This window comes from Colius striatus, chromosome Z (genome assembly GCF_028858725.1).
Source record: "Colius striatus isolate bColStr4 chromosome Z, bColStr4.1.hap1, whole genome shotgun sequence".
Taxonomy (NCBI): Eukaryota; Metazoa; Chordata; class Aves; order Coliiformes; family Coliidae; genus Colius; species Colius striatus.
Genome location: NC_084790.1, coordinates 77757385 through 77772924, shown reverse-complemented (window position 1 = coordinate 77772924; position 15540 = coordinate 77757385). Strand labels below are relative to the sequence as shown.

General features: G+C 44.2%; 1 protein-coding gene across 1 annotated transcript in view; it reads left to right on the top strand.

Annotated features, from left to right (window-relative positions):
* Positions 1–1701: 1701 nt before the first annotated feature.
* Positions 1702–15540, top strand: part of LOC104562145 (ubiquitin-conjugating enzyme E2 R2) — a 55745-nt gene continuing 41906 nt past the window's right edge. The window contains exon 1 of the mRNA XM_062018020.1: positions 1702–1952. Coding sequence (XP_061874004.1) covers positions 1776–1952 — 177 coding nt within the window. The 5' untranslated portion in view covers positions 1702–1775. The remainder of the gene's footprint in view (positions 1953–15540) is intronic.

Below are 15540 nucleotides of genomic sequence, written 5' to 3'. Positions count from 1 at the left end.
AATTTAGAGATAAGACATATCATCCACTCTGTTTGTCCAAGGAGCAGTAGCTTCTGTGAGACAGAAAAGGCCCTGCCATATGCAGAAGAGTAAAAGAAATGCCAAGCAGCAATGGGTTAAGCTATCTCAAACACAAGGTGTCCAATAAATCCCTTTCCTTTCTGTGTGACACTGTTATTGTTTAAATAAATGTCCTGCCTTTCTGAGTGTGAGCATTGGACAGAGTAACATCCACAGCAGTGAGTCCCACAGTCTAATGAAATAAGTATTCACTGTTAACAGTTTCTATTATCTGGAAAGTTCCTGTTGACTTTCTCATTGTTCTTGTTGTCTTCAATCACTTTGTTCGTATAATGAATATGTAAAGTGAACACTCCTCAATCCCTCTCTGTGCAGCTGCATCTCAGAGTCTTTCACCACTTCATCCCTGGACTCCCATGTACAACCCAATGCCAGAGATTTATATATTCACTTCTATTTATCTCCAGATTTTATTTGACCACAAGTTCACAGAAAACAATAGTTTCCTTTGACTAGCTGACATTTTGGGGGAGGCATTCCAGTTAATTTAGAGCTCATCACAGTCTATTAGTTATTGAATCTTTTTCCTGGCAGAATCACATGAATCCTTTGATATGATGAATACATCTCAGCTTTTCTCTGTCCAGGCTGTTATGTCTTCATCATTTCTCCTCTCCTGGCTAGGACACCCAGCTTGCACCTACATATGTGCTGGGTACTTCTCAAACACAGGGTGGTCCTGTGTGCTGATAGGTGGGTGCGTGCATTAACATTTCCAGAAGTGAAAGTCAGATTTGCACCATCTGGGCTTCCATTATGGTTTATCTTCCTCCTGGATAATGACTTTGTTATTTTGCTTTATTTTTAGAATGAGTAATATTTATGCTATTTATGAAAGACTTCTGAAGGAAGAGGCAAGACTTGCTTATGTCCTGATCTATGTACTTTGACGTCTCTGCAAATGTTTGTCTCATTTAACCAGGGCAGGGAATGAGAAGAAGGATCAAAACTGAATTTTCTACCTGTACCATTTTGCACATCCATGAAAAAATGTGAAAATAAAACTGCTTGTTTTTCTCCTCCTGCTGCTCGGGCACTACTGCAGGGGTTTTAGACGACTTTGCACCATAGAGTCATAGCATCCTAGAATCATTTTGGTTGCAAAAACACCTTCAAGATCACAGAGTCTCACCACAAACCCAACACTGCCATGCCCACGGCTGAACCACGTCCCTCAGCACCTCAGCTACACATATCGGAGATAACCCCAGGGGTGGTGATGTCACCACCTCACGCAAGGTCGCTCCTCAAAACCCATCCTTTGCACAAACCCGGCCGGCTTTTGCGGGTGGGCAGCTACCAGCGCAGCACCGCGACCCCGCCCGCAGCCCAGCACGTGCCATCCCCACCGCCCCAGCCCGGTGCCGAGCGTCGCCGTAGGGGAGCTGTGGGCTGTGGGCCCCGGGAGCCGACAGCTCCTCCCAGCCCTCGCCCACGGCCGCCTGCGGGGGCTCAGCGGGCGGCGCGCCGTCCCTTTAAAGGCGCTGGCGGGGGCGCGGCTCGGCGTGCGCGGGGCGGGGCGCGGCGCGCTGAGGTCAGCGGCGAGCGGGCGCCGTCACAAAAGGAAGTGGCGACGGCGGCGGCCGTCAGCGCGGGGAGGGGCGGGGGCCCGCGGGGCAGCGCGGCGGCGGTAGCGGCAGCGGCAGCGGCGGCAGGAGCGGGAGCAGCGGTGGCGGCGGGGGCCGCGCCGCGCCATGGCCCAGCAGCAGATGAGCAGCTCGCAGAAGGCGCTGATGCTGGAGCTGAAGTCGCTGCAGGAGGAGCCGGTGGAGGGCTTCCGCATCACCCTGGTCGACGAGTCCGACCTCTATAACTGGGAGGTGGCGATTTTCGGGCCCCCCAACACCCTCTACGAGGGCGGGTACTTCAAGGTAAGGCCTTCCCCTCGCTCCGCCGGCGCACCGGCTCTCCCGGCGCCGCGGTGGTCCCGGGCAGCTGCCGCTGGGGCCTGCACGCCCCCCCCCACCTCAGCCCGCCGGGCCTCTTTGTCGGCTCGGAGGGGCCCCGGTGGGGCAGTGGACCGCGGCTGCGGGCAGCCCCTCCGCCCCCGGCGGGACGGGGCCGCGGCCTGCGGGAGGAGGGCGGGCAGGGAGGTTCGGCGGCCGTAGGAGGTGCCCAGCCAGCCGCCTTTCCCCTCCCGCGGCCCGGCGGCGGAGGCACGGTGGGGGGTGGTCTGCGGGGCCGAGCTGGGCTGGCCAGGGACTGCGAGACCTCCCCCCTCCTTCGGCGTGTGCTTTGGGGAGAAGGAGACGTGCCACAGCTCTCTCTATTCTGTTGTTTCCGTGGCCTTAAACCCAAAGAAAAGCAGGTAGTTCGTGGCTGAGGGCAAACACTTCCCTTCCACCTCAAGTGGCCCACTTGGCTCAGGTCTGTGTATGTTTATTTCGAAGTAGAGGCTTCCCAAGCATCCCTTGATGGCTTCACTCCTTGCACGGGAGCACCGTGTGTAGGAGGATTAATTTAGGATAAAGACTATGTTCTCCTCAAAAGAGCTTCAGGACTGATTGTCCTGATTATCCCTCACCCCAAGCCCCCCGATGCCCCATTTTCTATTTCTCCCTCTCCAGACATTTGGAAGGCAGCCTTCAAAGGGCTATGGTAACACATGGTTGGTGAAGGTAGAAAAATGCTTTCAATTCTCTCTCAAACTTCCTGTTAATCCAAAAAAACTTTTGTGGTCGTTATTTCCCCTCTTGTAAATACAGTAAGCAAGAAATCTGGTATTGTTGTCCCAGAAAGGAACTGAAGGGAGCAGACTTAAATTCTCAAAACACCTGGAGGAAGAATCAAACATTTTTACTAAAGAAACAAATGAAAAACCCCTTGATGCCTGCAGAAGATCTTGTATTGGGCATACCCCTTTGCATTTGATGTTCTTTTGGTCCCTGGCAAAACACTGTCTGCAGGAGTTAACTATTTTAGGCGCAGCTCCTGTGGCTCTCATGTCATGCCTGTTGGCTTCTGTTAAACTGCAAACAAAAAAACTTTTGGATCATCTCTTTACTTGGGTAATGTGCATTTTTGATCCCTCTCTGGGTCAAGGTTTAAGAGCTTTGTTCTACAAAACCAAAATAACGTGTAGCTTGGGGAATAATAGTTTTGAATCACGTTCAGTTTGGCCTCATTGTTTTGAAGGAAGGGAAGGCTTTGGCACAAGGCTTGCCTTTTGTAATGAGTTGGCTGGCTTACTCATGTAGGTGTGATAGGTGTATTCTTAGACTCATCTTCATTATTAGTTACTCAGGAAGTCACTCTGGTCTTTGACTGGGTTGGTTTTAAATCCAAATGGTTTGGCGACCTCTTCCTGCACTTACATGGCTCATCCATTTTTTTCAAAGAAATCACCATATGTCAAAATATTTTCATTTGTCTGGGGGGCTTTCTGTACCATGTGTTTGTAATTGTTCCTGGAAAGCAGCTGAATCAGCCTGTGAAATAATCTGGGGATGTGTGTTGACAAGTGTAGATTTAGGCAAGATTAGCCATTGCCATAATCCGTTATTATGTATGTGCTGTTATTTTTGATATTCAGTGTCCTTGAACTGTTGTGCTTTTCTTCTGAATTGTTGTGACCAATCCTGTCATACTACTTTTGAGTGGGAGTCTAAAGTCTCATGCCTTCACCCCTCCACAGCAGAGGTATTGCCTTCAAACAGCATGACCGAAGTCTGATATATGTTGTTTCTGTCTCAGCTTTCCTCCATGAGGAGCTGTGCATGATGGGGCTTTTTTTTTGTTTTGTTTTGGTAGCATTTGGTCTTTGGTTGTGCATCCTAATTTGTAACCCAAGATGGTCTTAGTCCTTCATCCCAACCATAGGGAGGAGGGACTTCTGGTATCCTGAGAAGTGCTGCTCTTTGGGTTTCTTTATATTGGTCCCTAGGGCAGACCTTTAGATCTGTTAGACTTTAACTTACTGAATCATTTCAAGGTAAGGTTAATACTCCAACAAATCAAGTTTAGGTTGACTTCTATAACATAGTCATGCTATAGGCAAGATGAGCGCCAGTAATATCAGCATCTGATTTATTTTTCAGCCTTCTAGGCTTGATGAAATATCTGGCTTCACCTTGTTTTGTATTTTTAGTTTCCTACAAGGAGGTAAGCAGGATTAGAAATATGCAGTTACAGGCTGTAACTTTTTAAAACTTTGTGGTGATGAGAGTTTGGGAGTTTTCTTCCACTTAAGGTGTGGTTTCAAGGTAGGAACTGCAGGGAAAGTACAAAGGCTTCTAGTTAAGCTTGAGAATAAATTTTGAGGAAAACCAATGTATAATGTGACCTTAACAAAGAAAGCATTAGTGTTGGTTGATTGGGAATACAAACGCTGGGTTTGTGCTCATGGAGCTCTTGGAGCTGGTAACATCAGCTTTTGGCACCTTGTTTATTCTTGGAGAAATACGACCTTTCTCTCTGGATTGTTGAACTAGCTGAATAAACTGAAATGAGGAAAGTGCTCTCTTTGCACCTCCTTGACGGGAGCTACTGCTGTTAAAAACTGGTTCAGCATTTCAACAGATTGTGGTTTCAGTTGCTAATCCTGTAACTCTAGCAGTTGATGAATGGAGTCAGGAAACAAGTCCCCTTGAACATTTAACTGGTAGGTTATCCATACTTTCGTACTGGTTATAGTAAAGTCAAGGACCTTTTCAAAATTCAAGCACAGCAGCTAAGTGTATTTTGTCAACTAATTTAGATCTGCTGCAGTACTTCATAGTACCAGCTAGACAGAAATGCCATCAACTTTTGGAGACAACCACCGTGTGAACATCAGCTTGTGTCAGCAAGCAATAGGATCAGTCCTGAACTGTAATCCTCCCACGATGCAATCAGCTGAAGGTGCATACCTGCAGTGAAGAGTATAGCAACCTTTGCCTTACCTAGTGGCTTTATTTTCTGGTCATACTAAACATCTACATAATGTCTTGGGCAATGCTTTGCTTAAATTCCAGATTACCATCCCTAAAAGAGGAGCTGAGCTCTTCCGTGTGCTGATTGCTTCTCAGTCGTTGCTGTCAGGTGTATTGGGCTGATGTGGTGAGGTTTTGGTAGTGGGGAAGGGGCTACAGGGGGTAGCTCCTGAGAGAAGCTTGTAGAAGCTTCTGAGGCTCCAAGTGGGACCCACCTCTGGCCTAGGTCAAGCTAATCGGGAATGGTGGCAGCATCTCTGGAAGTACTTAATTAAGAAGGGGAAACCTGCAGAGAAATGTGGTAGGAGAGCAGCAATTCTGCAGACATTGGGCTCCATGAAGGATGGGGAAGGAGCTGTCTGTACTGGAGTAGAGATTCCCCTGCATTGCATGATGGAGACCATAGTGAGGCAAGCTGTGTCTCTGCAGCCCATGGAGGTCAGTGGTAGAGCAGAGAGGCACCTGCAGCCCATGGAGGACCCCATGCTGGATTGGGTGGCTGGCCTGAGGAAGGCCATGACTCTGTGGGAAGCCCACACTGCAGAAGTCTGTTTCTGAAGGACTGCAGGCTGTGGAAGTGACAGACACTGGTGCAGTTTGTCAGGGACTACAGCCTATGGGAAGGACATTGGAGAGTTTTTGGAGGACTGTCTGCCATGGAGGGGGGACTATGGATCAGGGGAAGAGTGGAGGAGTCTCCCGCGGAGAAGTAAATGGCAGAAACAAGGGGTGAGGGACTGAACACAACTCTCATTCTCCTGTTCCCATGTATTGCTGGAGGGGAGGGGGTAGAGAAACTGGGAGCAAAGCTGAGCCTAGAAGGAAGGAAGGGTTGAGGGAGGGTGTTGTTAAGATAATATTTCTTATTATCCTGCTCTGACTTGATTTGGAACAGATTAAGTTGATTTAAGTTTTCCCCAAGTTGAGTCTGTCTTGCTTCTAACTAGTGAGTGATCCTTCCCATCCTTGTCTTGACCCATGAACCTCTTGCTATATTTTCCCATCTCCATCCCACTGGGGTGAGGGAGGAATGAACAAGCAGCCACATGGTGCTTTGTTGCCAGCTGGGCTTAAACCATGACAGCAAAGCAAAAGTAGCTAATGGTCAGTGATGCTAAGTCCTGGAGAGAGGTCCAGTGATAAAAGCAAATGTCTTGCCAGTTTGACTAAAGTTTCAGCCTCCAGATATTTGCAATAGGTGAGCCTAATTTTTGGTCCCTGACTCAAGAGTTTAAGGATGAAATGTGGGTAGACGTGTATGTCTTAAGATGTTGATTTGCTCACAGCTGATTCAGTTATTGAGGTGTTTTTGAGTGACAAAGGGAAGATTTTTCTCAATGAAATGCTTCATGCACAGGTCATAAATAGTACCAGTTGTTTGTTTGTTAGTCAACTGGGAAGGACATAATGAAAAGACTCCACTGGGTAGTTCTGAATTGCTCTGAAAATGATGGGAATGTGTGTGTGTGGGTTTTTTTTTCTAGTTTTGCAGGCATTGCCTGAGCAGTAGAGAACCAGACTGTGATGTTACTGACAGAAATACATGTGAGCAGTTCATTGATGCCACCTTTATGCTGTCAGCATCTTCCATTCGGCTGGGAGTGTTCTTTACTACATGGCAGAAATTCTCTCCCTTTATTTTGGTAGCTGGTAATTAAATGGGGACCACCACAACAAAGGCTATAAAGCTGTAATCTGGAAATGTGCTGTTTCGAATATATTTCAATGGGTGTGAGTTGTGCATGGTGAAACTTTCACCATCTCTGTTGACTGCTGATCAGTCTCTCTGCCTGTGTTGAAATCCAGTGTCTTGTCTTTGCCACCTGGGCCTTTGGAGCCTGGAGGCTGGTGCTGTGTCAGGACGCTTGTTTAACATAGAGCAAGAGTCAATACTGAAAGCTCCTCCAGGGGTGTTTTAGGCCAGGTAGATGAAAATGTGTACACCTAACGTGAAAGGAAACAAGAAAAATTAACTTCATTGTTAGAGTTGCTGTTTGATAATTCTTAAGACAAATTGTTTCATAAGGTATTTTTGCTCCTGGAAGGAGCAAGTCTTGACATGTAAGTTGGGGGAGGTGGGGAACCCCAAGCATTATGATTAGTTTTCTGGAGTAGTTTGGGGGATAAATACTTGTCAGGGCATTGTTTTCCTTGCTTTTTAGTAACCCACTAGCCATGTGCAATGTAGAGTTCTTTGTCCTTGGATCTCAGCATCTTCCTGGTGACTTGTTTTGATTTTGAAATTATTTGCAATACGTGGAAGTTTTTTTATTTTTTTCAGAGCAAGAAATCCATATGGAACTTAGAGACAACTGATGTCAAGAATGAGCACTGTGTTTAGAAGTTTAGTGTTGTAGGCTACTTCGCAGCCCCATACCAGCTACCAAGAAGAAAATGAACTCTACCTCTACCAAAACCAGCACAGCTTAAAGTAGAATTAAAATTACATAACTGGTAGAATATTTCCTTGGTGCCAAGGAAAAATATATGCAGTACCCTCAGCACAAGAGCTGACCTCTGCACGCTTCTGCCTTGCAAGGTGCTCCAGAGTTTCTCTCTGCACTTTGCTTTCTATTTTTGTTGCCCTTAGGTATCACTGATACTAATAAGCAGAGGTTTGATGCAGCAAGGTGATATGAAACTGAGTGAAGAGAGCCTGACATTGCTTACTCTGGCTCTGTAGCACTCAGAACAGGCAGTCTACAAAGAGAAAGAGATGCTAAGCAGTCTGCGGTCGGGGAGGTAGGCAAGAAACTTCCAGTGTTGGTTCACTGTTCATAAGCTCAACTATGATCTCAGTTAGGCCTGGGAGAATACCTCCTTGACACTCACCCTGCTGTTACATACAGTTTTTTATTTTTTGATGTCTAAATCTGTGAGGTCCACAGAGCCCCCCATACAACCCACCCAGCCTGTTTTGGTCAGCAGTCTTATCTTTAGAAGGAAATGGGCAAGGTAATGATAGTTGTCAGCTCTCAGTCCTTTCTCTAGGCCTCCTCTGATCCAGGTAGGGTTATTGTGTATGCTATGAAGCACGGATAGTGATTGCCACTCCTCCTCCTGCCTGAAAATGCTAGATCATGTGCAATTAGGTCCTCTTGTATGACAGAGCTGTAGCATAGCCCACCACTGCCATCAGAGTAAAAATGGGAAGCTGGAAATTTGGAGAGATTGAGCACTGTCAGTTTGCATGTTTTTTCATTGTTTGGCTTTATTTCCATGAGTTTGCACAAAATGGTCCTTGGATAAGGTAAAATGCAACATGGTGGGTTTTTTTTTCCTGGATAACAATGCAAAGAACTGTGCCTTCTGAAATTTCTTGCCTGTTCATTTGAGAGACAGTAACTAAATGCATGTAGATAGCTTTAATCTGGTTCATATTATAGGAGTGAGTGGAAGTTTTTGACTCGAGTGTTAGAAGGATATTACTTTCAAATTTTTTTGTGTGTAAATCCTTAAGATCTACAGTATTGCAATGTTATGCTAGTGACTGAGTGTGGGACCACTTCTGTAACTTCTCAAAAGCCCAAATGTGGGGTTTTTCTTGCTAATTCTGAAGTCATGTTTATGCTGCCTGCTGTTTTACGTAGCGGTATAATCATGCTGGGTATTTTGTCTTGAACAGCACTTCAGGCCTACTGCATGATGCCCATTTTGCATCTAGAGGGTAGGAAGTGCCAGAAAAAAAATTGGTTGCAGAACTCCCATCTTTGTAATGCAGTTTGGCTTTGTAGTTTATGGCCATCATTGTCTTTTTATAACAATTAATAGTATGGACTAAACTGTGAAGATTTTACATTGAACTTTTGTGTAACTGAGTTAAAGTTGAAGATGTAGAAGTTACAGATGGGCTGCAGTATGTGGATGGACTAGAGGTTATGTGAGTCATAGCAAGACCTATTATAGTTTGGGCTGCACGTGATCAGTTGTGCGTAAACAATCCATATGCATAAAATTAGAATGCTACTTCATTTTTACAACCTTACTGTTTTATCCAGTGTGATGAGTTAGAGGAATTGTGGTTAATCTTACTAAGCTTTTGCAGTAGAGACTTACTGAGTGTCTTGCCTCCCTAGGCCAGTTTAATAGTAATAACTTTAGCATTGTATACCTTCCCCCAAAGCACTAGTAGCCAAGAAGACCCAGACTTACTGATGGCTTACTTCCACATTTTCAGAAATACTGAAAATGCATAAGTATTTGCCCAAGATGGCTTACAAGTAGGAGGAAAATTGTATAGCTGCTGAATTGGGGTACATATAACATACTTGGAATCTTGCTTGACTTGAAGAAGTGTAGCCTTAAGACTTCCTGGATGTTTAGGGTTTCTTTAATTGAGGCTGTCACCTGGAGAACAAGAGGAATGTAAAGAGACTGTCTTAAATGGGTGACACATTTAACTATCATAGTATTTGTGATGAACAAAGAGAAGGCTGCCTGGCAAGCAGGCTATGTCTTACTCACTGAGGCTTTAGTACTAAAAGCATGACATGATGTGTTTCCATTGGTCTGTTTTGTTGTCTTGAAATATACAAGGAATTTAAAACTTAAGGTAAAAGGCTTTTGCTTGGGAGATGAAATTTGATAGCAGTAAGGACATATTTGGGATAGCTTTGTGACACTTCCTGAAGTTATGTATCCCAGTAAAAGTATTAAAACACATGTTTTCATGTTCATTATAGCAAAATACTTGGAGGGGTTAAGATAAAAACCCGTTTGCCAGAGTCTTTGAACAGTGTAAGGACCAGTGTTTAGCAAGTTTTGCCACTTGTGTCAGTTCTTGTGTGGCAGGGACTTGTCCATTGTGCAAAAATTACTGGTTTTAGAGTAATCATTGGGCATCTCAGCAGCTAGAAGCCTTTTACTGTCAGACCTAAGCAAAGGATGAAATAATATGTAGTACCCTCTTTGGCCTTATGAAAACAAAAACCATGCAGCAGAATAACTTTGACTTAGAATACATTCTGTGAAGATGTATTTGTTCTGGCATTAAGTCTGCTCAAATAAGCCTCTAATTTGTGAATGTAAACTACACTGGTGTGCAAGTGTTTGCACATCTTGGCTAGAATTACTGTCTCTGAAAGGACTCACCTTTATTAAAGGAATATGCTTCTTACATAAATATATTGAAGAATGGGCTTCTTATGAGGTATTGAAGAAAACTGAATTTCATCTCAGTGCTCCCTTATTACTTCTCCTGCAAAACAGTAACCATACCCATAGTTCGTAGCTGAGTGCCTTTCAGTGGTGCATTAAGCAGTATAACTTAAGAGGCTAATGTCTCTTCTGTACCTCTTAAGCGTCTTGTAGCTCTTATCTAAATCCCTTTTAATTTGTCATTCATGTGGTAACAGAATGCCCATACCCTAATGTTTCATATACAGGCACATGGCTTTTTTTTTTGTTAAGGTGGAGAGAAAAGGCCTTGTCTCTTCCTGATGATATTGCCACTTCAGTGGAGTCTCTGCCTAACATCTTTTATTGTTGTGGCTGTGCTACTCAAAATGCTAAGCGAAAAAGGCATTGAAGCTCAACTCTTGTTGAAAACTTAGTGTTCAAATTCAGTGAATGATGATAATATTTCTTCTTGTGCAAGTGTGAAGTGGCTGTTTCTTGAGACAACCATGGTCACGTTTAAATAATGTTATAGAGGACCTGTTGTCACTTTTTTTGAGAGAGCTTGTGAAATGCCTAGTTTCATTTATATCGTTGTATGATTATTGAAGCTTATAAAAATAAAAGCTTTGAGACCAACATGATTTCCATTTCTCAGTATCTGCGAGGAACCTGAAAGCTTATGTGCTTCAGAATTTGACTAGTGTGCTTTCTGAGAAACTTAATGACTGGGCTGTTTCATTTTTCGGCCCAGAGTATAGCAATAGTAGGGGGAGTACTGGGGGAAGCTGGGTAGGCGGGGTAGACTTCACTGAGGCAGTGAACACTTGAGCTGTTGTTGATACTGGAGTTTTTGACCCTCAGAGGTCCATGGGGAGACTCATCAGGAGCTAAATGCCAGCCTCATCAGGGTCACTGTGGCATGTCACTTTGGAGCTCTCTTTTAAATGGTAATAATAGCCAAGTTCAGGGTCTTAAAACCATGTCATCCATGGCTATTCTGCAATTGGAATGAGATCATAGTTGTATTGGCTGGTACTGAGGAGGGATAGGGTAACAAGGCTGCTGGCCTGGGCAACTCCTTTCTGGATGTTTGTCTTCTAGTGCTGTTAGATATCTAACTTAGACATATCATTGATCATTTTCATCCAATTTGCAGACTTATCCCATACCTACTAAGCATTTAGTTTACCTTCGTTCACGTCTCTGGTGTGAGTGATATGGTTATGCCTGAATTCTTCAACCAGGGACCATATTTTGCGTTCAAGGGATAATTAACATGTTGACAATCAACAAAAGCTGTGAAAAAAATGTGCTGCGTACTGCTGATGTCTACAGGCACCACAGGAAGACTGGCTGCTCTAGGTATGTGATTCCTGTTTTAGCTAGGGAACTTCTTCCTGGCCTGTTGTAGGTACATTGCTAAGTATTTGGGGTCAGCATAGTGTGTAACCATCCCAAAATAATGACATTGCCTGTTTCCAGGCCTCATTGTGGTGGAATGAAATGTCACATGGGCATATATTCAGCTGTCTTTGTGTACACTGTATATCTTGCCTGCTGTCAAAGAGGTAGTGACACTGTGGGGGTCAGCTCTGTGCAATGGCAAACATATGGAGCAAGGTTCTAGTATGTGTGGCCACAGAAGACCTGTCATTGTGATGCCACAATCTGTCTTCATCTGTCTTGGGGTCTCTAGGAATCTAAGCACACTTTACTTATCTTCCCTCTTCATCTCTTTTCCTGTACTGGCCTGACTCTGCTTTGGGGCATGTCTGAGGGCTGACATAGGTCACCATGTCTGACTTGATTAGAGCTTCTGGTGTCTCAGCTTTGTTCGTCTTCCCATCACTCTTTGCTGAGCATGTGGATGACTTTCACTGTTCTCTTGGAAGTAAGTGAAGAATTTTTGATCCTCCTACTTCTAACCAATACTTCTGAGATGGCTAGCTTCTGATAGTAAATTAAAAGTAAGTGTGTTGGTGATGCTAGGGACAGCCTGTGAGTTACGCTTCTGCAAATCGTTCCTCAGCTCAAGAGGGACGGAGAACTCTGGAGAGAGTCCAGCACAGGGCCACCAAGATGATCAGAGGACTGGAACATCTTTCCTAGGAGGAAAGGCTGTGGGAGCTGGGGCTGTTTAGTCTGGAGAAGAGGAGACTGAGGGGGGATCTTATTAACATTTACAAATATCTAAAGGGTGGGTGTCAGGAGACTGGGACAACCCTTTTTTCTATAGTAGCTAGCAACAGGACAAAGGGTAATGGGATGAAGCTGGAACACAAAAAGTTCCACTTCAACATATGAAAAACCTATTTCACTGTTCAGGTGAGGGAGCCCTGGCACAGGCTGCCCAGAGGGGTTGTGGAGTCTCCTTCCTTGGAGGTCTTCAAGACCTGCCTGGATGTGTTCCTATGTGACCTGATCTAGATGAACCTGCTTCTGCAGGGGGGTTGGACTAGATGATCTCAAAAGGTCCCTTCCAACCCCTACCATTCTATGATTCTATGAAATCTAGCAAAACTCTGTTCGGATATTAGTGAAGAGAATTAAACTCTTCAGGTTTTGGTATTGTCATCAGTCATGTTGTGTTTTTTAAACTCCTGCATGCATCAGTTTATTTGAAGTCTCCTAGCTGTTTTGTTCAGCATGCATTCGCCCATGTCTATGGGTATAGGTAAGTTTTGGAGCTTTTCTTCCCATCTCTTATGGAGTATAAAACAGTAACTTCTGTAGTCTAGAAAAAACAGATACAGTAGGTTGCATAGAACAGACTGTATAAATAGTTGGTTTTGCATTGTTATCATCTTAAAATCCGTTCCAAATGTCTTTCTGTTTAAAAAATACAATGAATTGTTTTACAGCAAAAGAACATAATGATAGCACTGGGAAGGAGATTTCCTATTCATGTGTCATGGCTTTGTGTGGAGCTGTTTCTGGTAATGGGGAAGGGGCTGTAAAGATGGTTCTGTAAGAAGTTTTTCAAAACTCTCCCCAGCTCTGAGTCAGACTTGCTTCTGGGGCTGAGATAGTTGGGCATAGCCACCATCACTTTTTAAGAAGAAGCGGAAGAGGAGGGTTTTACCTGTTCCTTCTTATTCTGTTCTTCCTTTTCTGGCTGGTGGTGGTGCAAGGAGTTGGAAGATACAGAATTGACTGTGTGGACCCCAAGGTCAGTGAGGGAAGAGAGGAGCAGGGGGTGTGCAAGAGCAGAGACTTCCCTGCATCCTCTGGAGAGGACTGGTGAAGCAGAGATTCATTTGCAGTTTGTAAAAGGACCCCACACTGCCGCAGCGACTATGGCCAGAGGAAGCCCTGTCCCAGGGGAGCAGGAGAAGAATACCAGGAGTCGTCGTCTTCTGAGAGAAGCAGCAGAGCCCTTGTGTGAGAGACTGACTACATCCCTGATTCCCTACCCCCATGAGCCATTGAGGGGGGAGGAGGTAGAGATATCAGGAGCAGTGAGCTCCTTAGGAAGATGAAGGTGAATGAGGGGCAGCAAGTCAGAGACTATTGTGGTGCTTCATTGCTGGCTGGGCAGAAACACAGTATCATGGAAGGAACATCAGTTTTGTTGGACTAGGTTTATGTACTGCAAAACTAGTAGTCACACAGAAAAACTATGACAAAAAGGGTGATAAAATTTAGACTGAGCCTAAAGCCTGCTACTAATCCCTGATTGGCATGCTGAATTTGGATTAATAACTGGATCATGTCAATGTGAAATAAGAGGTTTATGGCAAATCAACTTCTTCCAAGTTGATTTGTTGATCTGTTTCTAGGTGCTTGTCTAGCAAACCAAATATTGTCTTCTGCTAGGTGACAGCCAACAAGCTTTCTTTGGTACATGTTTAGTTCAGTTTTGTTTGCTAAAGCTATTAAATGTTGCCATGTCACATTTACTCTGAATGTGTATTGCAAGAACTGATGTCAGATTGGGTGAAAGAGATGCACAATCCAGAATTCATCATCTCGTAGGTCCTTTGTGTGGGTGAAGCATGGCACTTGTCGAGAATATTCTGTGGATGCTACGCAAACAGGATGAGAGTGCATTGTTCTAGATCTACATTTAGAGGTGCTTGTTGGAAGGACACAGGGCTAGGATTGAGTTGTGTAGAAGTATGAGGGCTTTGTACAGCTTTGAATATAAGGTAGGGCCAAAATGTTCTCTGACAAGGGTAAGAGGCAGTATAATTAGTGAACAGCATAGGTACTAAAAGTCTTCTTTCTGTAATGGGTTTGTATTCATGATCCTGGATAAATTAACATTTTTATATAAAATGGATGTGTCTTATAATAGCGTAGTTGACTAAATCTGTAGGTAGAAAGCATTTTGCTTTTTATAAATAGCACATGGGAAAGCTTTCTCAAAAACAAATTCAGCTCGTATGTTTACAGGTACAGTATTTAAATCTGGAATAGCTGAAGAAATTGTCAAGTGAATAGCTTTCAGGCTGCTTAAGCTCAAAAGCAAAATGATTTTTGGAGTAAGAGCTTCTGCTTATTCCTGTTTTTTAAAAATAAAATCCTCAACAGTTTCTTGAAGCACTCCAGCACAGATCCTGATGTACTGACAAGTTGTACTCCTCTGCACAGACTTTGTCCGTGAGGCAGCTGCAGCATTTCTCTAAGAGCAAAAAATAAAGCTGAAGTTGTGTAACTTAACCTGGGGGAGGAGGGAGACATTCCTGGTGTTGAAGAAAAAGCAATCAAGTCAAGGCCTTGGTATGTAAGCTTGCTGGGGGAAATGTATGCTATGCAGACCTCACAGCTAATTCTCAAAACATATTGGGGAGAATCTGGGTAAACTTCTCGTTGGAAGAGGCAAAGCTATGCCTTGGCTGCCTCATCATTTGAAATGTTAGAGGAATCTGTACTGATTTCAGAGCTACCCAGCTTTTTTACCTCCCACCTCTGCGACTTCTTTCTTTTATTGTCTTGCTCCAGCTCCTTGTGCCCTTCTACAACAGGCACCCCAAGTCTTTTCTCCTGTACTTTGAAGACTAGGTTCAAAATAAAGCCTCTCATCAGAGTGGAACTGACATGTGGGACTTGATGTCAGGTGTGGAAGTGTGAAATAGCTCAGAGCTGTGTAGAAGGGAAACATTCTGGTGTGGTGCTTTGGGGAACTAGGCAAGATGTGATTCTGAGTTAAGTTAAGACAAGGTTTAAAGTATATTAGTGACATACCTCCAAGTTCCATTGTGCTTGTCACCTGAAGTGCAATTACCCAGACTATGCCACAATACTGAGCTTAAAACACATGGGCAAAAAGCCAAATTCTACACTTAGCAAGTGCTTCAAACAAAAAATTGCAGGACAACTAACCTGCAGGTAGCTTACAAAAGGCTGATGTTTCTAACTGCTAGAGACTTCTTGGCTTTAATTGTAAATGCATTGGTAAATGCTGTTGTATAATACTTATTTGTAAAAA